Here is a 23,804-nt window from a genome sequence, read left to right as displayed (position 1 = left end):
GATTGATAGTTTAGTCTTAGATGCATAATTTTTTTATTAGTTGTTAGTGGCTTCGAACTAGCTGTCAGGTAACTGCGAGAACTCTCAGATCTGTTCCTAGTGTCTTTTTGTTGTCGGGATGTACAAATACCCGGCCACGCGCAATTGTATTTTTGTCCATCTGATGAGTTCAGCCTTTTTCAACTGATTTTTATAATTCACTCTTATGTTGTACTGTTATACCACTGTCCCAGGTTTGGGAGTTAGTTGGGATCCCGCTAACATATTTAACCCCGCCACATTATTTATGTATGTGCCTGTCCCAAGTCAGGAGCCTGTAATTCAGTGGTTGTCGTTTGTTTATGTGTTACATATTTGTTTTTCTTTCATTTTTTTATATAAATAAGGCAGTTAGTTTTCTCGTTTGAATTGTTTTACATTGTCATATCGGGGCCTTTTATAGCTGACTATGCGGTATGGGCTTTGCTCATTGTTGAAGGCCGTATGGTGACCTATAGTTGCTAAAGTCTGTGTCATTTTGGTCTCTTGTGGACAGTTGTCTCATTGGCATTCATACCACATCTTCTTTTTTATATATGTGGTGTGATTACTAATGAGACAACTCTCCACACGAGACAAAATGACACAGAAATTTACAGCTATATGTTACCGTACGACCGTCAACAATGAGCAAATCCAAAACCGCATAATTAGTCAGCTATAAAAGGCCCCGACATATGTATTTATGCTAAGTACCTTTATGATTGTTTTACAAGTTAGAGAGTAAAGAGTGCCTGGTGGAAACTGATGTTGTTTTCATGTTAGATATCAACCAATCACCAAGTGTCAAGGTCATACAACAGTTCATGATAAAGGTCATGGATAAATTTAGTAATGTGGGACCAAAAGGGGTACAGTTTGGTGTCCTTTCACCAACCAAGGAGGATAATTTCTTTTTAGACGAGTATTCTAATATTGAAGGATATAAAGCTGCTGTAAGATCTATAAATCCTCAACGCAATGGTACTGTTGTCATAGCTACTTTTATGCAGGTAAATAATAAGAATATAAAAACATAAGATGTGGTATGATTGCCATGAGACAACTATAGTTCACCGTACGCCTTCAACAATGAGCAAAGCCCACACCGCATTGTCAGCTATAAAAGGTCCTGAAATGACAAATGTAAAAATAAATCAACCGAGAAAACTAAAACGGCCTAAGATTGTTAACTTTTCACATAATAACACATTACATTAGTTGAAAAAATTATTAAAACGTAATCGTTAATTGAAAATATCAAAATGAACGAATCATGCATTGACACGTGACCGCATATCATTCTAACAATCGAGATGATGATGTCTGATGATAATACAACACATCTAATGGCAATCCTCATTATAAGAGTACACTAAATTAACTTCGAGGGAGCGAAAGGGATAAAGTTTTGGTACCGCCGAGCGTAGCGAGTCGAAATGTTTTACGAGTTTAGGAAAATAAAAGATACTATATATATTTCCTAGCGCCTTCTATTACCTGTTTGAATCTGCCACTGAACATTAAGTTCATATTCACATGCACTATGTACATTTATGAAAAGAACAATGCTCTGAATGTTGGGGAATGCTCTCCATCTTGTTAATTTATCACTTAAAGATTAAAAATGGACTGAAAGACCAACGAAAGTGTTTTGATTTCAAAAAATGAAACAATTTAGTTATGTAAATACACCTAAACCTTGCAGAATATATCAGTTTTTCAAAATTTTGTAGAACATTTTTTTTTTTCGTTTTTTTCATTTTTGCCAAATGCTACGACAGATTATTATTTTTTTCCCTTTGTGGAATATTAATGATTTAAAATAGTATCCCCCTCCCCTTTAAGTTAAATGATTGTTCTCTAACTTAATACTAGTTTCATTGTCGGATCTAAACACATTTACTGACAACGTCCTTGTTTATCTGAAGTTACGATGATAACCAATGTCTTCCCTGTCAATCTTAGTTTGTTTTGCAACTTATTCTAATTAAAAAAAAATGTACATGCTGAGCACACGCGGCTTTTTCTTTTAATGAGGTCACATCACGAGTCGCATTAGTATCTTGCAATACAATAACAGACCAGCCAAGTTTGGACCAAATTGAAGCAAACGATTGACTATTCAATATTTCGTTCTGATATGAAACAAATATGTCGTATGATTGTCAATGAGACAACTCTACACAACAGACCAGATGACACAAAAATGCACAACTATATGTCGCCATACGGTCTTTAACAACGAGCAAAGTCCATACCGCACATTCAGCTAAAAAGGCCCTAAAATGAAAAAATGTTATACTATTCAAACGAAAAAGTTTACGGCATTATTTAGGTTAAAAAAATAAACAAATACGTAGCACAGAAACAAACGACAACTACTAAATACAGGCTTCTTACTTGGGACAGGCACATACAGAATGTGTCGGGATGACATAATACATGTTTGACACCTTTCAAAACTTATTTATTGTACTCTTATTCTCAATAATGCATGCAGCTAATACAACTTTTATGTATACATTAAAATAGGACATAAAAGAGGTTTATTTCTCTGGAGAACATGGCGGGGGACGACCTTGTGCTGAAAAGTTTATATTCATACTCGCCGATAACAGAACTAGTTTTCAATCAAATACGACAAAGATTGTTTCGGATTTTAAAGAATCTGGAGTGACTATTTACGGAATAAGAATCGGCGATGTCAGTAAGACCATATTAGAGAAAACGTCGAACTTCATGTTTGATATACACGATCCAGAAGCAGTCAAAACATTTGTCAAGTCAGTGTGTATAAGTACTTTGTGCAGTAAGTATAAAAACATGTGTGGTGTTATGGTGGTTTTTTGGAGGGGGTTATTTTTTCTTAAAAAAAATATTCTGATCCCTATTTGATGTATAAAAATATAGATTAAAAAGTATAATTTGATTGATAGCGACGAAAAACTAGAATAATGTCTGTTGAATTGATTATATCTGGATTAAAAGATTCCTTCATTTCAAACCTATTCACATATAAATTGTTTGCTATTTAAAGGTCCTATTGTTAACGTTTTGACATCAAATTATATTATTATATTTGTTTAACGGAAAATTTGATATTACTAAACTAAGTATACTCAAAAGATTCAGTAAACAATAATGATGGGAACAAATATGTAAATTTTGTAGAACATCCACGAGAAGATCCGAGAGGTGAGTTAATGTTGATTTAGATAGACTATAAGTACTCTCTGTGTTTTTGTTAGACGTATTTCTATTTGTATCCATCTGCTGAGTTAAAACATGTATATGTTACAGGAAATTTGTGAAATCAGTGATTTTGTAAAATCACTGAAATTTCAGGGAATTTGTAAAATCACTGAACTGATTAGTGATTTTATAAAATCCCTGATTTTGACTAGTGATTTTACAAAATCCCTGAAATAATTCAGATCTTTTTTACAGATTCACTGATTAAATTCAGGGAATTTGTAAAATACATTCATTCATTTTTATTAAGAATTTCTGTGAAAAAAAGACTACAACAGTAACACTCAATAAGTTTGAGGTTAATCTAGTCTTTATTTTAATATAAAGTGAGCGGTTTTCATGCTCAAACCAACTGACAATGTGACATACTGTAGAACAATGGTTCAGGCACAAATGTCTTGAAATCAAGAGCAAACATACCCACAAAAGTTACTTCAAATAATTGAGGTAAAATTAAAGTGCAACATATGGAACCAGGGAAAATATGATAAACATTTTGGAATATTTTGTCAATGAGCCACAGAAAGAAGACAAAACAAGCTCTTATCACTACCGTGTTTGAAAGAAAGTTATTGTTTATTATAGCTTTTCTGTATAATTACTGTAGAAAATAAAACCAGTTATATCAATTTTTTAAATCAAATATAAAAACTGAACATTAGTGTCATTAAAGAAGAAAAACACATATGTAAGGTATAAGAAATAGAGTGGGTTAGGGTATGTGATCCAGTGGCAAATATTACATGAATATCAGATCAAGAGCATCTTATTGCTGTATGAAAATTGATATATAAAAGCAAATAAGTGTTGTGTTATCAATTTGCTGCCTACAAAATAACATTTATATTCACAAAATAATAAGAATAAAAAAAAGACAACAGAAAATATTGGTAATAATACTTTGTTTTGTACTTGCATGTTTATGAATAGGTTATTCTAACCAAGCAAAAATAAACAAAGTTTTACCTAATTTGGTCATTTATACCCCGGCAACGTTAAAAATGAACGATATTCATTTGATAGCAGTAAATTTGTAAAAATACACTGGCTATCAACCAATCAAAACCCAGGATTCATACATAAGGTGTTATTATGGTTACAATACGCATATACCAACGACATTAAATTTTGTACGTCCATAAGGAATTTTCATTTAGGTCCCGACTATTCATTATAATCGTGTATGTGATCGTGTTTGTGTTTCTGTCTGCAAGTATTTTTCTTGGAACAATATTTTTTTTTCTATTTTTCAGGACATACCCCGGAGGAGGAAGGTATGTTATTCATGAATCAGTATTATCAAATCGGGGGATAAAAACAACTTATATATATGGAAGTTTTTAACGACTTTGACTAGCTATACAGCCCTTGCAAGGTCGGTAAAAAATACAAATGGTTGCCCTTTCCTGTACAATGTTGTAACATCTTAATGTGACCAGCTAATTGCCTCATGCTTACTGAATTACGAATCATTTTGCTATATCTGTAACAATATCTAACAATATTGATTGCATTATCTTTCTTTTCCTTATTTGACAGATTTTGACCTCTCCAGTTTGTAGATATAATCAAATTTCAATCTCCGTGTGCCTTTTAAATAAAATAAATTAAATATACATGCATGTATGCTCTTTTAGGTTTCTTTTCGGTCCTTTGCGGTTCTTATTTGTAAATCGTTGGACCGGGGAATATATACTTACTGTCACTTTAAAAATCATTATTTATTTATTCGTATCTTGTAAAAAAAAACAAGATGTTTTTTTTTCAAATAGATGTTTAATTTCTAATGGAGTTATCGCTAAAACAGATTAATACAAGTTTTCATTCGGTTGATTTATGCTCCGACCAAAAAAATCATCAAGTTACAGCTCTTCTATAAAAGCATGCAAAGTAAGCCATTGGCCAACTTGCTTGCTATGTTTGTTTGAATGTTTGTAAACAACAGGTAGGTAGTTTGTTTACTATATATACTGGAATTTGATTGGGCAATAAACATTAACTTCAATTCATGTCCAATCAAATCCCAGTATATATTAAAACTCCGCCTACCTATTGTTTGCAAACATCCTAGCAAACATATCAAGCCAGTCGATTAAAGTTTTGTTTTGCATGCTTTTATAGAAGAACTGTAAAACTGTGTATAACTTGCTAAAATGTTTTCTGAAAATTAAAAAAAACACACCAGAAAAATCATGTCAAAATATGCATAACGGAAATTTTGTGATGATAACTTTTCAAAGAAATTGTACCTATACTCGTAACTGTGTCATTATACGTGTAGCCTGATCGAAGTGACAAATATTCCATTCGTATTGAGGATGATATGATTATGTTATCAATATCTCAAATAATCAAGTATAAAATCTCGTGTAGAAGGGTACATTCTCACGAAAAAAAGGGAAAACTGACTTTCATCCGGGACGACCTCTAATACAGAACTTATCTATATATACTCTATTAATTGTTTATATGTTCTTGGCCTGAACATGCATGAAATATTTGCCACTGGACTCAACAATCAATTATTCAATATGTGCATGTATTACATCTTTCCGCATGAAATATTTGCCACTGGACTCAACAATCAATTAATCAATATGTGCATGTAATACATCTTTCCGCATGAAATATTTGCCACTGGACTCAACAATCAATTAATCAATATTTGCATGTATTACATCTTTCCGCATGAAATATTTGCCACTGGACTCAACAATCAATTAATCACTATGTGCATGTATTACATCTTTCTGCATGAAGTATTTGCCACTAGACTCAACAATCAATTAATCAATATGTGCATGTATTACATCTTTCCGTTTTTTATAATCCTACAGATATACAAGCTATTCTTGAACATGTAACATATATGCTTTTATTTTTGTTTTTCATCTCGAAAGTTAATGAAAACTGTTATCAATAAAGTACCATCTACATGTATAAAACAAATATTCCGACTCAATTTGCATCTCTTTTTTGTGGAGACCATTTGCTGATAGACTAAGTCTCAAAGAAAAAGCATAATACAACGTGGTGTTAATCATTGAAAACATTTAATAGCCTTTGGTTTTTGTAAATTCTATTTTATTTGTCATTTTAATTAATGTTGTCATTTCAGCACAAGCCATCTTCGAGTTACCAATTCCTAAATCCGAGTTTTTGAAATTGTTAAAGGCTGGAGGAAGACATCAACTTCCTGATTCTGATCCTGTTCATCCCTTTCTTCGACGATGAGCAGTCGTAATTCAACAGAACTTGAGGATTAACCCACTGTATCAGCTATGGTGTTAGAAATGGATTAATTGATTTAATAAATTCATGAGATAAACAATCTTGCCTTGTTTTGTCTTATCCCATTTAACTCAGGAGAAATCGGGTTAAAACAGGGTTTGTATAATTGGCAGATAAAACAGTAAAATGAAAAACGAAGGATATATAGACAACACAATGCGCCTTTAAAACATTAAGTTAGTCGCATGCCAGTGATTTCATTCGAAATAAGTTCAAAGGATTTGGACGGAATAAAATACTATACGTCTAAGTTCAATGTTGAATTGCAGGATCGAAGCAATATTCGTAGAGTGTGGGAAAATATTAAAATTTATCGCACCGCGGATAAATTATCACGTTGTGATTGGTTTAACGCCGTCACATGGTGACCCCCTATGAGACCGTAGGGGGTAGTAAATTTCATAGGGGGTTCATGACGCGTTAATGGTGACGTCATCTATTAATGTTGTTGTGTTTCGGTTTTTATTTTTCAACAAAACGCAGCAGAAAAAGTCTAGCGTGCGATAAATTCGTTATACGGTTAACTACTGACCCCCTACGGATCCATAGAGGTTGAATAAAAACCAAATGGGGGCTCGGCCTCCGGCCTCACCCCTATGGATTTTACTAACCCTCTAGTGATCCGTAGGGGTCAAGAGCGAATCATATAACTTATAGTATTTGTACTCGGTACGAAATTGAAGAAAACACTTTGCCTCGCTTTTCTCACCTGTTTTTAGACCTCGTAAAATAAATTTTATACATTTTCATACACCGTATGGATATTTATAAATTCATTACTTCTCCAAAAAAATCACTGATAGAAGTACTAGTTATTTTTATGAAATTTGATTAGAACGATAATTTTATTTGACGTTGACAAATATTTTCAAGGATTAGATTCCACGTTCTACCAATCCGTAACAAAGGAAAGACACCGTTTTGAATTCTGAAACTTTGGTATGTAATGATTGAAAAAAGGACACAATAGTACTCAAAATCTTCTTTTCGCAACATTTAAACTATTCAGAAGTCTACGAGTAGTATACATACGTATAGTACCTAGTATACCTAATGTATCTGGTTCATTTTCTGTTGCAGCTGAAATGAGCAATATGCCGATATTTTGTTCTATTTTAATTTGACCCATCTGTTTAAGGTGTGGGCGTTGCTTCAGAAATACTATATTAGGTATATAGAATTGACCTGAAATGGTAATTTTAGATATAAATATGACCTAAAATAAATTCCTAACTATGGTAACTTTTTAATAACTAAATAACAAAATTATGTGATTGTTATTAAAATAAAGTCAAAAAAGATAATATTAGAATAAAAAAAGAGATAACATATCGAATTTATGAATGTTTCTATTCTATTTTGGTAGCCTTAATGATATACGAAAAAAATTAATATTGAACGAAAAAGGGGAAGTAACTTATTTGTATCATTTTATTATTGTAGAAATAAATAATTTGCACAACGTTACATGCCAAATTACGATGATCTATTCTACATGACGGTACACACCCTATAATTTAAAGGCATATAATATGTCTATAGAACTAATTATCATATTAATACTAAATTAGTTAGATATTATATTATAAACAAAATAATGTAGTATGGTTGCAAATTACTGAATTGTCGTCGTGACATATGTTTTCGTATCAACCACTTTCGTCGGTATCGACTGCACACACGCACATTGTCATTGTGGCGTGTTTTTCGATTTTATATATTTGCAACAATAACAAAAGTACAACGTGACAAATGTATGACATATTCAAAGTCGCTTTTAAAGCTGTAAGAACTAATTAAGTTAATCTTGCCTGTTCGGCCATGTTTATTTAATGTCGAAAATACGCATCACTAGAATAGATGTTGAGAAACATTCTGTGGGGGTGAATGAAGTATAGCTATATCGTCTGCCTGTTAGACATCGGATCTTCAAGATATGTGACTGTCATGTGTGTTTTTTGTCAGTTTAGTTACAAGCCAGCGAGTTAAAATTATTATGGTTCTTATATAAAATGGCTTCAAAATCCATTTATTCAATGTTCTATTGACAATTCTTTATAGATACATCCTTAGAGGCGGATTTAGGGGGGCAGGGGGCCCACACCCCCCCCCCTTTTTCAGAAAAAAATTGGTTGGTTATATAGGGAATCACTGAAGCGTGACGGAATCGGCCCCCCCCTTTTAGGCAGTCATCGGGCCCCCTCTTATGAAAATTTCTAGATCCGACACTGATCCTTGATCCATAAAGATGAAAACAGTCTTAGTTGTCTCATTGGCAATCATACCACATCTTCTTTATTATATTAACTTTTTACATTTATCCCAACTTTTGAAAACTGTATTTTATTTAAAAAAAAAAACGACCTTTGTAGAAACCCAATGCCAATCTGAAAACTAATCTCAATGTTACAATTTCAGCACACGAAACACCAACACGCACGATACACGCACGGTGAATGCACGATATGCATATGGGTGTTGTTGCATTGTCGAATCTCTTGCACTAATGCGTATCATAATAGATTTAGAAATTCAGTTATGTTTTGTCTAAGGACTCGCTCATTAGACATATTAGAGGCTTCCATCTGAGGCTTGGATGGTTCGACTTCATTTAATTAGAGACCAAAGATGTACATGTTGAGGGGTTCCAACCATTATGTTCCCGTTCAAAAGCATTTATCGTCCAAAAAAAAGGAGGGGTTCAACTCCTGGAACAATACCCTGGATCCGCCAATGCTTATTTCACCTGTACCAATTTCAAAATCTGGAAACAAATCAAATGAAAAAGGTGTAAATCCTCGTAAATAGTTGATGTCTTTAGTGTATTATTTTTTTTCTCTCCACCAGAGATGTACCAAATGTAGCGTGTGGACTGAATTCAGAAGCTCATTAGAAATTGAAATTGCCATTAGTGTACCTTTATCCGGAGAGATATATTGACTGTTAATGTAGATAATCGTTAAAACAAATAATTTTATGTAATACTATTTGTTTATTTCATTCTGCAAAGTTTGAAACACTACAAATATAGAATATCTGAACTGGCATGACCATTAAGAGTTATTGCTCTTTAGTCGGACAATTATGAATTATTTTAATTTCGTCTTTACTAGTGTGCACAGTATTTTTTTCATTCGATTTATTATCTTTCATTCATTGAATAGAGGAACGAATTGAGAATTAGCGAATATGTGCTAAAGTTGTACAAGATAACACTCACACTAACAGTAACTCGACAAATCTTGGAAACAATAGATCACAGCTAGCTCTTCGTTTATCTATTAGTTTAACGTTAAATTTTCAAAGTGATTGTACCTTCATACTACACACGTGCATATCATTTAAAAAAATAATCACTACTCATTATCTTGTAAACTGTGTAATTTGTTATGTTTTTATTTCAACTGGTTTTTATTCAACCGCCTTTTTTTTGGGGGGGGGGGGGGTGGTCGTGTAATGCTATGATGTCAGCGTCGTCCGTGTCGTCCGAAGACAAGAACATTTTATTTTGATTCGGCATAAGTTGAAATATACAACACAAGTTCTAAGGAGCGTTTGACTTATAAAAAAGCATATACATAAGATAAATACAGTCTAATTTGACATATAAAAAACAACCTGTAATATAAAGTTGAATCTCAAAAACAGCATGCAATAACAATTAAGCAAAACATTTAGAATGAAGTAAAACATGCTAGAACAGAGCAACCAAACGCAACGTTGCATAAATGATAAATCACGCAAGAGTTATCTGCGAGCAGAACAGTGTTACCGTAACGGGTTGACTTTATATCTTAAATGAGATCTCGCGAGAATAGACAAGGTGAGTTATCCTGTCATTCTTTGCTGAACTGTCGGCCTGAACGGTTGGCCTGTCATTCTGTCCATTTGGGACATTGTGTTGTTTGCACTGAGTAAGTTATTTATTTTAATTGTTGGCAATAGATAGGTGCGGCCTAAGAATTGCAACATTTGTGTACCTAGTCGAGTAGTTCTAGAGTTTTTATTACACGCTGTTGTACATGTTGAATGTAGCTACAGGTGTATAAAAGTTTTTTAATTTAATTATTGGCAATAGATAGGCGCGGCCTAAGAATTGCAATATTCGTGTATCTAGTCGAGTAGTACTAGTGTTTTTATTACACGCTGTTGTACATGCGGAATGTAGTCACAGGTGTATTCGATAAAGTTGAACGAGGCAATTTAGGGCCTTTATTTTAAAATAATTGAACATTGGAACAGAAATGTGCATTGGAATTTATTTTAAAGTAGTTGGACATTGGAAGAGAAAGTATGTATTGGAATTATCTTTTTAAACATAGAAGAGATAGCAAGGGCTATGCTCGGTATTTCTGTTTACATTTTTTTTTCTCGGATATTGTTGAAGCACGCCATTTTTTCTCGTGCAGAGTGTTGGCATGTGGTACGAAGTTGTTGATTCAATTTTAACGTTAAATTGTTAACGTATATTGTTATGTTATGGTATTAGGTTGTTTGAAGCATAGGGAGAATGAAAAAAAACATAACTTTATTTTAATATCTTGTTCTTTATTTATTTTATAATCGTTTTGTATTTGTCAGAAATCGGAATGCATTTTATTTTGTCCATTTTAAATGCGTGACCGACATTAAATTGCTTTCTTGATTCGCAAGTCGGAATATTGTTATATTTTACTGTGGTGGAAAAGTGTGTTTACGGCAGACTATGCATCATTGTGTTGTTCCCATTATATCGAAAATCAACAGTCCTTTTTCTTCACTTTTATGTTTACATTATGTATAATATTAAATAATTTATGAAAGTAGCATTTATTTCCCTAGGTAGAGTTTAATTTCGTTATAAAAGTGAAATTTGGACATTTTCAAGTACAACTTCTAAGGTGTGTTTGACTTTTGGGACAACGTTCAAGGTTGTATTGGTTGTGATGTTTGTTTAATATGTGTTGCAATTATTTAACACTTGGGTATCATAAATAAAGAAGGGAGTAATATATAATTACAATGTTTGTTTTTATGAAAATGACGAAAGGCAGGATTTTTTGTCTTTAAAAAAAAGATATGTAGAAAACTTGATTTTTCTAATTTTATTACATAATTTAGAAGGGAACTTATACCTTGTATACTTAGAACTAGCATTTTCTTTTGATGTGTGTTTAGTCGAGTAGACCTTTTATAATAGTAGAATAGCTTTATGATATTTAGCTTTTTGTTTCTTTTAGTTGATTTATATGACTGGTGTGTTGAAACTTAGACATTCGCTGATAGGGAAGCTGTTAATCCCGGATATCCTGTAGTGCGGTCTCAAGGGGAGCCGATATCAGATTCAAGTTTAGCAAAGCTGAAAAGGGATAATATTTTAATAGATTACTCTGTAGAGAAACGTGTTAATCAGGAGAAATAGTGTGATGGTGCTGACGGGGAAAGATATACATATGGAAAATGTCTGAATGCTATTGCATTTTGCAATTTTGTATTCCAACCTATAGTTGATGCCTTTAAAGGGAAGTCTTGAAGAAAACATATAATGTAAAAACGTGATCACCGAGTACGGCTGTTTTTAAAAATTGGTGGTGGGATTGAGGCAGTTGTCATTCTTAGCAACAAGTTTCATGTCGTGTTTACCTACCTTTCTAGAGAAAGAGTTGCATAGCTTACTACCACTGGGTTGGCAAACATTTGTGTTGTGTTGATGACAAATGCAAGAAGTTAATTGTCATTCAGTTGAACATTTACAGATAGAGTAATGTTGCTGGTACATGTACTTGATTGTATGTTTGTTATAAGGGGCTTTGTCAGTATCTTTCAGATGGCTTGATGGTTCAATTAGATATTTTTAGTTTCTCGAGTTTGAGGCCCGATAAATTAAACATTGATCAAACTTGGAAGTTGGACAACTATAACATCTTTTATTTTGCTAAAATAAAATAGTGAAAGGGAAAACGGTGCATGGCATAGTCTGTTGGAATGTTAAATGGTTTGTTTGTCTGCACTTCGGTGTTTTAGAATACAAAGTGAAAAATGACAAATACATGTATGTCTAACCTAGTTGTGCAAGAAGAAAGGTGTCACCATTGTAAAAGAGGGAGCCATTATATAGCAGATTGATCAAAGATAAAGAAGGAATGCTTTTAAGCATGTATTGTATTTTTTGCGTTACTTTTTCAGGGTAATAATATTAAAAGATTAAAGATTAATATTATTTTTATTTAGTTTTTTGGATATGCAACCTTTGACTCAAGGGACACTGAAGCCCTAGTGATTTTATTTTCACGCGGGTCGAGGGTTAAGTATCCACCTCTGTAATTTTCCTGTTGGGTGGAAATACAAGAGAAAGAAAGAGAAAAAAGACAAGAAAATCTATTTGTCTCTTAGGTTTGATTTTTATCCAAGAAATTGGGTTAGAAAATAGAAGGCTATCTACATGAGGTCAGAATGGAAATTTTCTTCCGTTTTTAAAGAAAAAAAAAACGAACACAAGTGAGCTGAGATAATTACAGAGGTGAATAGGCTCAACCCTTGTCCCTCATTTTGGCTGCTTCAGTGGGTTATACAGAGGCTAGTGTCTGTGTCAACCTGGGTGACTTGCGGTTTAAAGACCCTAATAATTTTGTAGCTTGGAATATAAATTTAAATTTAAATGAATGGGGAAATATAAGCGCATTGAAAAATGTTTAACTCGATTAAATTTGGTGTTGATATTAAAGTTTGTCAAATACTTTGATGATGAAATTTTAGAGGGGAGTCGTATAATTCAAACACACTTCCAAAAAGACAATATCCTAATGCTAAGATATGCTACAATGTATGTGTATAATGAACTCGTTATGAAAACTTTAAAAAAAAAAAAAAAAAAGGATATGTAATGGGTCTTTCACAATACTTGAGAGGTTTGTTAGTCACGATAAAAGATTCACAATTTAACTTTGATGCGTGAAGTACCAAGGTTGTTGGAAAGGAACTGAATGACTTGATTGCGTCAGTCGATGATTAATCTTGGTACGACCATATTTTCTGTGTGAAAAATCTTGAAAATATTGTGGGTGCAGTTTGATGGATATTTCATGATATTCAAGACAATTATTTTCGAATTCAAGGCTACTGCTTTTGTTTATTAAGCAACTGACATGGTAGAAACAAGCTTCTGTAGGTCTTTAGGCGTACCTGGTTAAACAGTTCATTGATGGTAGGTGTGTTTCGTAATCGGGTTTTATATATTCAAAATTATGTGCATACAAGTTTGGATTGTATACGGTTAGTTAAAGCTGTGACTAATATTATAATAATCCCAGGTTAAAATTGTTATTTTTTTGCCTGTACTTGGTATATAAAGCAGATATTTTATTGATTCGGCCGCTTGATCGTTTAAAGCCTATCTCTGCAGAAGGCATAATCAACGTTTGGGTTTGAATAAAACCGCCGTTGTTTATTTATATTTCTAAGGGCTTTTACGAATGTTTTGTACCCCAATGTCTGAATAAGACTCTGCAATACTACAGACGAGTACTCGAGTTTGAGACGGACACGTGCTTGGTATGCCTTGCTTTTAATTTTCTGGTTTACTGTTTCAATGTTTCTTTTAAGTGTTGTATTGGCTTAGAGATATTATCTGTAGGTTTTTCCCATTTGAGGTTGGTTTGTAATACGTTGCTTAGGTCTTAGCAGATGTAACATTTTCTAAAATATGAGTGTGAAGACTGTACCTATGTTGCAAAGGTTGACGTTTAGTTGTTACAGAGAGAACATCGCACTTGTCTGGGTGGAAGGCCATCAGCCAGTCCTCTTTCGAATTCGCTGCTGCATCAAGATCAGCTTGAAGTTTGAGGTAGTCATCCTGGGATTTAACTGGCATGTATATGATACTGTCAGCAGCAAATAATCTTAGTTTGCTATAAACGAGATAGTCTGGAAGGTCGTTAATACAAGAATAAGACTGGACCTAATACAGTACCTTGTGGTACCCCCAGAGGTGAAGGGGACTGTGCTTAATGATTTTCCCTCCAGAACAATTTTCTGAGTACGGTCGTAGATAAATACAGAGATTCAATTAAATATGTTTCCAGTGAAGCCAAAATGATTTAATTTGTAAAGTTAGTGACGATTTGAAACTTTGTCAGAGGTTTTTGCAAAGTACACTATTACGAGTTCTGTTTGTGTATTTGAAGTTCATGAATGAAAGAGAAGTTGTATTTCACAATATTGAATATCGATAGTACCGAAAGCCATGTAGGAGGTCTTGCAAGATGTTTTTGTATTCAAGATGTTTCATGTTCGAGGTGACTATATGCGCCATTAACCTGCAGTAAATACAAGTTAACGGATTGGTCTGTAGTTGACCGGTTTATGTTTGTCCCCCTTTTTGTATGCTAGTGCGACTCTAGCATGTTTCCAGTCGTTAAGGGTGATTCCGCTGATGTAAGACTTTTTGGAAAATTAGGTAAAGAATTGCTGCGATTTGTGTCTGGATTTCTTTGAGTAAGCGGCAAGTGATGTTAACTGGGACTGTGGTTTTATGAGGGTTAATCTCGTTTAATAGCTTTTCGATTCCTTTTGATGTGATATGTAAGCTTCTGATTTTAGGATGTGTGTTGATGTCCTTTTTTGGTATTTTTCGGGATGATTCTTCGTTACTTCGTTTGGTCCTGTTTATCTAAAATATAGGGTCTAATTCCACAGCGTGTTCTTGTAATAATTGAGTTGGATAGTTTTTATATTTCAGTGTTGTTAACTTATATTGAATAAGATTACCATAAAGTTAAATAGTTTGGGGTATTTACGGTAGAATTCCGTTTGTTTAGAAGCCGTTACTATTCTTCTTACATTTTTGATTTTAACTATTACATTAGTTTACCATGCAATATTTTGATAGACTTATTTGACTGCGCTGTTTACGTGTACATTGTTGACGTCATATTGTTATTGCATTTTAGATGTGTTGATATGTGAGAGAACTTATTAAATTTTATAAAAAGTACTTAAATCAATCACTTCAGCCATGGATACTCGCGGCCCAGTGGTTGGAACCTTTTAATGAGGTTAACGGACGGTTTACAATTTAAAGTCGGAAATATCAAGTAGACTTGTGTTTCGGAAATTAATTATTTCCGAGCCATAAATTAAATCAATTTAGCTTGGTTTAATGTAATTGTCTGATTGCAGGTATTCAATTTACAGTTAACAGAGATATTGAGGTCAAGGTCCGTGATCAGTATTAGAGTATTTATTTATCGGTTTACTTATAGATAAAGGTGTTTTCGGGTAGTATAAATACGTAATGTTGGAGAAGATTGTATATTTTTACACACTATAAAAAGGAGCGCATCAGTATATAAATAATGTAAAAAATACGTGTAGCTTGAAATGCTGATTTAACATTACGGACTTTACCTTATAAAATATACAGAAAATTAAAAAAAAAAAAAAAAAAAGCATAGTTGATAAATAGAAAATAGGCAAAGGTCGAACCGTCTCCTGTTGCAGGTAGATAGGTAGCGGATTGATTGTCTTATTGTGACGCTCAAATACAGAGAAGGCATTACTGGCTGTTAAAGCTTTATATATTATTTCATAATCTGATGTGAGTGTATGTCTTTAAAATTATATAAAGGGTTTAATCATTTTGAGGTGGAGAAATCACATGTAATTCATTGGGGATGCGCCATAACTGTGCTGTCAACAGGGGCAACTTCTTGTCAATGTAATATATAAATGAATCATGTGGGGTGGTTTCGAATAGATTTTGTAATAGATATTCAAGAGTTATTCAGTTTGTTGATTCTACATCTGTAAGCTTTCTTTGTGCCGATGTGGCTGATGCAGACTAGATGAATGTTTTGATAAATTTGGTAACAAGGATTAATAAAAAAAAAAACAAAAAAAAACCTGATCGATGCTGGTTATTATTGAGAAATTACATATATTTCCATTGTTTTCACTTTGCATGTTATCTCTGTATTTGTTGTAGATTTGCTTTAAAATATATTAGGAAATATCTGTTTGATAAATAATATCTATTTCATTTGGTTTCATTAGGCATGTCGGTATAGCAAATTTATCATTCATGTAGATAAGTGATTCCTAACTTAAATTATTGGTTTATACCCCTGTCATATTATTGTACTGAGAATGGCTAATTTATTTGGAAACAGAGGTTAACTTAGAGGTGATGGTCATAGTGAATTAAGTAGGGGCTCATCATACATATTATTTAATTAATGGTTGGCTACAGATGTGTTAGCAGAATGGCAGTGTTTTATGCCCATATTATAAGCAGAAGTAAATGAACAAACGCAGACGAAACCAGTTTTTGAAATATATTTATAAGTTGTAAACCGTTTTCAGTTACAAGGTGCTATCTCTTATTCTAATGTTAGTACGCGGCCCGAACAAAGTAACCTTTTGAAGTGCATCTTGGCCTAGTTTTTGACATTGGATATTTGCTGTCCTTCTATATTTGGTTCTTCTCGTGTTGAGCTTACTGATAGCGTTTTGCTATAATGGGCGCTAGTAGCGCTGAGTTCTGTTCACACCCCATTTGTCTTGAAGTTCGTCTATCATCTTTCGATTGTATTGTTAGAGGTTTTAACAGTTCTCTTAATTCGTGTCACTAATGTGTATACAAAAGGAGTTTATGGATAATATATGGATGACAATGTTCGACAGGAAGTCATTTTGAATATAGATTTAAACAAGATTAACATGCGATGGCGCTTTGATTGTCATTCTTCATCTTAAGTTCACAGTGAGACTCTACGACGTGTAAATTGAATAATTGCACCTTGTTGTAAGTTAAGTACGTCCCCTGGGACCAGTATATGAATCATCGGGCTTAACTTTCTGCTTTCAAAGCTGCCCGACAGCATATGGATTTATTTTAAGGTTTGAGTTTTGGGATGAGTTTTGGGAAGTCTTAAGGTTTGTTTTGTTTCTGTATAGTAACTTCCATTGTTCAGGTGAAGTATGACTGTGTTTTATATCTACTTCACCCCAATACTTAACCGAACCCTAGTCTATTTGAGCAATCTTAATTATGATAGTATCATATCTTAAATGAGATCTCGCGAGAATAGACAAGGTGAGTTATCCTGTCATTCTTTGCTGAACTGTAGTACTGTCAGTAGGACATTGTCATATTTTGTCGAATTGGACGAAATATTTACTTGGTACGTGGAGAAGAGAAGTATATGTAAAAAAAAAAAAAAATCCGACAAAAACATTGATGGAGAATCAATTTTATCAGGTTACATTTGCTTAAATGACTTCGGGTTTAATATCTACTTCACCCCAATACTTAACCGAACCCTAGTCTATTTGAGCAATCTTAATTATGATAGTATCATATTTACCTGTGGAACATCCAGAATATTTACATACCTGAAGTAAAACTTAGATTTTTTTACACTCACCAAATTTTCGAAACACACAGGAGCTATATTGTTTAGAATCTTAAAACTTTCTATAGCCAATATTCCTATCCGTCTGATCTGCAAGGAGGGCACCTTAAGAGCTGTTCAAATCCTCGTATACAAAATGGAGTGCTCTTTCCTGCACGTTTTTTTAGTTTTTCTCAGTGCAAAAATGCCATGCCAAAAGTAAGAAAAATAGTTAGTTTACAAATGAAATTGAGAATGGAAATGGGGAATGTGTCAAAGAGACAACAACCCGACCATAAAACAGACAACAGCCGAAGGTCACCAATGGGTCTTTGAATGTTACAAATTTTATCCAAAACTGAGCTCAAACGTTTTAAACATGTCATTGCTGTGAGGCCCTACTACTGAATCAGATATGAAAATCAAAATTTAACTGATAAACATTGCAATGCCTAATAATTTTACTGTTTTTTCACATGTAAGGTTCAAATTTGTATAGATAGATTTTCAAAGGTCTGTTTGCCAACAGACAAAACTTGAAACTTGTCGGGATTTGCTTGCCTTATATTCACTCGGAACCATTCGATAAGTATTTTTGACTCAGATTCCAAAGTTGAAATTAAATATTTGGTTTCCGGATTATAACTTTAAGATGGCCTACTATACAAACTGAACCAAATTGGAATTTAAGGTAAATTGGGGAATTGATATATATGTCGTATAAAACTACAACAGCACATGTGCAGCATAGTGAAATAAAAAGTCAAGTGTTTCGAATTGAACAAGGAGCAGGTCAAGGTCGTGTGTTGTTTGCCTGGTTATTTTCCGTATTTATCAATGACTTGATTTGTGAACTCTTATCGACAAATTGTGGACTACTAGTAGGCCCGATAAACATACCAACAATCTTGTTAGCAGCTGATCACACAACTTTATTAAGCGCAACTGTAAATGGTGCTCACCCATTATTAAACGTTGTTAACAGCTATGCGCTCAAATGGCGGTTAAAATATAATGCATCGAAAAGTAGTGTTTTGACTTTTACACCACCAAGAAAGACTCGCAACAATAATGACTCAGCAGCATGTCTTAACCTAGGTAATATTGTACTCGAAAGAAAACGTACATGTACTTACACTGGAACACTTATTAACTCAGATGGAAAAACTTTCGATAGATCAGATAAATCCAGTAAAATGTTAAAACAGAAACTTCACTCACTATATACTGTTGGTGTTAATCCACGAGGGATGAGTGCCTTAACAAATAACTTGATATGGAAAAGAGTTATCCTTACAACTACACTTTATGGTTGTGAAACTTGGGGTCAGCTACCGAACCGTGAAACTGAAACGTTGGAAAAAACTCAAAGATATTTCGTAAGATTTATACTAATGATGGATAAACGCAGTCCGACTGACTCTTGTATTAGTAATGTTGGTTTGTGGTCTGTCGAAGGATATACTGATAAAATGAAACTTTTGTTTTTTGGGAGATTGTGTCTTGCAAAATCAACAATAATACATAAACGGATGTTTAATTTTTGTATGGGACAAATATTAACCGGTGAGTCCAGTCAAATGTCATTGACTTACGATTATATCAAAATTTTGATGAAATATGAATTTGATGTTTTTGTTGAAAACTTTGTGGCTGAAAATTTCTTTCCAAACAAACTACTATGGAGCGAAATTGTAAAACAGACTTTAGACATATACGAAGAAAACAAATGGAAACACTTAGTTGAACGGGGACCAGAACTTAAGCGGTACTATAAAATACATACATGTTTGACGGAGCATCGTTTGTTACGATTAGCGGTAACTTATCCATCTTTAAATTCAATTTATGACACTTGTGAAATTAGGAGCCATAGCTATTAAAACAGGCAAACGCTCCTTGTGTAACTTATATAATTGATTTTGGGGGTTAGGGTACCAACAGTTTAGGAATAATGGGGGCAAAAAAAACAAGCATTTTTGTAGTTACTGAACAATTACTTCTAATTTGTAAGGGAAAGACCATTTAACTTTCAGGACGGGGTATATTTTTTTTTCTAAAACAAACCCAACTCATCCCCAATTTGATGAATAAAATTATTCTGGTCAATATAAAAAAACAAGATTTGGTATGATTGCCAATGAGACAACTCTCCACAAGAGGCCAACATGACACAGAAATTAAAAACTATAGGTCACCGGACGGCCTTCAACAATGAGCAAAGCCAATACTGCATAGTCAGCTATAAAAGGCCCCGAAATGATAATGTAAAACAATTCAAACGATAAAACTAACGGCCTTATTTTTGTACAAAAAATGAACGAAAAACACATATGTAACACATAAACAACCACAGAATTACAGGCTCCTGACTTGGGACAGGCACATACATACATAATGTTGCGGGGTTAAACATGTTATCGGGATCCCAACCCTCCCCTAACCTGGGACAGATGTATAACAGTACAACATAAGAACGAACTATAAAAAGATGACAAAAAAATTCTGAGTGATAATTCCCCCCATACCTTATAGTGTTAAATAAAAAAAAAATGATTGATTGCGTCAATAACTAAATAAATATGTGACTAAGAAAATAAACCATAATTTTCGTTGAAGTTAAACGGTTGTTCCCTTACAGTGTACCACAATGGTCCATATCACAACCGGATGCTGGGGGTATTTTTCCCATACATGCAGGAATTAGGGTAAAAAAGGGACCAAAAACAAGCACTTTTCTTGTATCCAGTCAATAACTTGTGTTTAAGTGTATTGATCTCTCTAAAATTGTTCTACAAGTTTCTATACTACAAAGGAAAGACTGGGATTAAGTTTTGGGGTAATTGCTCAAAAACGGTGCAGGGGGTTAAAATGTTGTGTGGGGGGGTGTCAATTTTTTTTCTATACAAATTTGTAAATTTATGATTTAGAAATAATCAAGTGTACAGTATTATTCAACATATTTTTAAGATCTTTGGCCACATTTGTTTTGTGTCAGAACCCTAAATTAGGTCAAAATTTTGATCACCAACCAAATTAAGGCAATATCAAGCTTGAATATTGTGTCCAAATTTGCCCCAACTATTCAGTTGAAACCTCTGCGGTGATATCAAGCGCATTGTCAATATAATTCAATTATATATGCGAGTGTCATACGTATGAGAGGTTTAGCTAGCTATACAACCAGGTTTTATTCCACCATTTTCACATAAGGGTATGCCTGTACCAAGTCAGGAATATGCAGTTGTTTTCCATTAGTGAGATGTGTTTAAGCTTGTGTTTTTGCCATTTGATACGGAACTTTCAGCTTTGAGTATTCCTTTGAGTTTCATTGGCGGATCCAGGGGGGGTCCGGGGGTTGGAACCCCCCCCCCCCTTTTTTTTGTCGATCAATGCATTTGAATGGGGACATATAGTTGGAAAACCCCCCCTTTTGTCCTGGGTGTTGGGAACACCCCCTTTTTAAAATGGCTGGATCCGCCCCTGAGTTTAGTATTTTTTTTTTACATTTCACTTTTTGCATGAAATTGATATTTCAAAAGTATTTGTCTCGAAAGTTTAATTGTAGACAATATCAAAGAAAACTTAGGGGAAAAAGAGGTTAAAGTTTCTTTTGTTTTGATAATTGCCATAATTAGTTATAAACAATATGCAATCGTATTTTCATATAGCAAGTTTTATATAAAGCCAAGAGGAAAGACAAATCAACCAGATAATATTTTATTTTGTATCATTAAAAATAAAATAAGCTAATAATAAAAATAAATTAATTCAGATCACCCCATTAGAAATACGAAACACATTCGATTAAAACAACGGAAATGTGTTCAAGTTTTTTTTATATAGGAGATAATAGTATTCAGCCTTCTTATGGTGTTTTTGATTATGTGATTACTGGGTCGTTTTTATTGGGATTATTTGATAACAGTGCAGACGAAATATCTCATCATTATTTGATTATTTGATAATCTAGAACTTTAGTTTTTAGGTTTTTCTTGTTTAGAAAAGTACTTATTATTATGTGATTAAATTGGCAACAAATTATGATTCATTGATAACTTGGCCACCCCAATGAAGGGCCTCAGTATTAGTAGGAGGTGTTTGACGACCGTGACTAAATATGACGAACAGACGACTGTGCCACTGACTGACTAAGCAACTACAAATGTAATTCATGCGAACATATAAAATATAAATTAGCACAAAAACAGTTACTTCAAATAAACATACATATTCGTCATTGTGTCTCTTGTGAATAATTGTCTAATTACAAATCGTACCATGTCTTCTCTTTGGATTAGTTATAAGAGCTAATTGCGTTAAAACTATTGTAGAGGTTAAATTATTAATAAAATGTTATACAAGTATGGACACAGACTTGTGTTGTTTGGGTGAATTTTCATAATGACTTGTGAATGGATGGAATCTACAGGGTGCCAGCAGCTGCAGATTCCTTTTAAAAATAAAAAAATCTTTTGAGTTATCAGTGGGGCGAATGCAATAGTAAAATCGATAAGTCACAAAACATTAACAATGATTGTCAACTCTCAGGAGCAACACTTGTTGCATGTTTAAATACTCCGAGGATATCGTCAGCTTACCTCTCAAAATCAACACTTGCACTGACATAATTAATTCTATCACGTGGCCAATACTGCTTGTGGACTGCTAGTTCATTAGAGTTTTATCTGCTGGGTAATCATATATGTCATGATTGAAATTTTGTATTTGCACAAGACGCGCGTTTCGTCTACAAAAGACGCATCAGTGACACTCGAATCAAAAAGATATAAAATAACCAAAGTAAGAATTTGAAGAGCATTGGGGACCAAAATGTCCTTCAAGTTTCGCCTAATACAGCTAAGGTAATCTAATCCTGAGGTAGAAACGCCTTAGTATTTTGAAAATGCAAATTTTTGTGAACAGTTAACTTATAAATATGACCATATCAATGATTATGCATGTCAACACAGACGTGCTGACTACTGGGCTGGTGCCTCGGGGAATAAAAACTCCATCAGCATTGGCATTGACCCAGTGGTTGTAAATTAACTAATCATAGATACCAGGATTGAAATTCTGTAGTTACGCCAGATGTACCTTCTTAATTTCTTGAATGACAAATTTAGACATCATCAATTAAATCTAACTGTCTCAAGCAAAACTTTCAAATCGACTGTAAAAAAGCATTCTCAGTCGAGTTACATGATTTAAAAAATTATTTCAAATAAAGATCAATGAAAAAATAGGGAAAAAGAGGGAAGAGTTATTAAACAGTTTCTTTTGTTCTGATAGCCATCAGTTATAAACAGTTTAAAATCTTATTTTCATATAACAAGTTGTATATAAAGAATAAGAAAATTAGTGATTTCGCTACATGCTATTTTTTTTAAGTTAAGAAATAATTGATGAAAGCTATACTTAATTGTAGTTCTAACATGGGTAGGCATAATATTCGTGATTATTTTTTGCCCGAGTGATAGCGAGGGCTAAAATAACACGAATATAATATCAACCCATGTTAAAACTACAATAAAGTATTGCTTTCATCAATTATTTCTTTTCTGATTAGGACAATTAAGGTAATTTCTATGTCAGATGTGTATAAGTGTAGATTGTTTGTGTAGGCTCTTCCATGAACCTCCCTGTTTTGTTTGTATATAAGCAAACGACTGGCAATGTGATTTTTTAGAGGAAGAAGTTTTGAACAGCCAGCATGAGCGGTTGTCGTATCTAGGTCAAATATGTCAATTTTGAATCGCAACACATTACAGTCATGATAAATGAATTAGTAACAACATGTGCATCATTTCAGAGTTTTGAAGTGTTTAAGTTAATGAAATATATATGATGCATGCAAATTTGATAAAA

At 33.4% G+C, this 23,804-nt stretch overlaps 1 protein-coding gene across 1 annotated transcript; it reads left to right on the top strand.

The window, feature by feature from the left end:
* The first annotated feature begins 797 nt into the window (after positions 1–797).
* On the top strand, positions 798–6,563 carry LOC143050838 (uncharacterized). The gene is made up of 5 exons (XM_076223946.1): positions 798–1,031; positions 2,554–2,830; positions 3,193–3,216; positions 4,527–4,547; positions 6,392–6,563. The coding sequence occupies exons 1-5, from the start codon at positions 798–800 to the stop codon at positions 6,505–6,507; spliced, it is 672 nt and encodes a 223-aa protein (XP_076080061.1). The 3' UTR covers positions 6,508–6,563.
* The last annotated feature ends 17,241 nt before the right edge of the window (positions 6,564–23,804 follow it).

This window comes from Mytilus galloprovincialis, chromosome 11 (genome assembly GCF_965363235.1).
Source record: "Mytilus galloprovincialis chromosome 11, xbMytGall1.hap1.1, whole genome shotgun sequence".
In the NCBI taxonomy this organism is placed as follows: Eukaryota; Metazoa; Mollusca; class Bivalvia; order Mytilida; family Mytilidae; genus Mytilus; species Mytilus galloprovincialis.
Note: the sequence above shows the minus strand (reverse complement) of the source record. Positions and strands in the feature narration are given on the sequence as shown.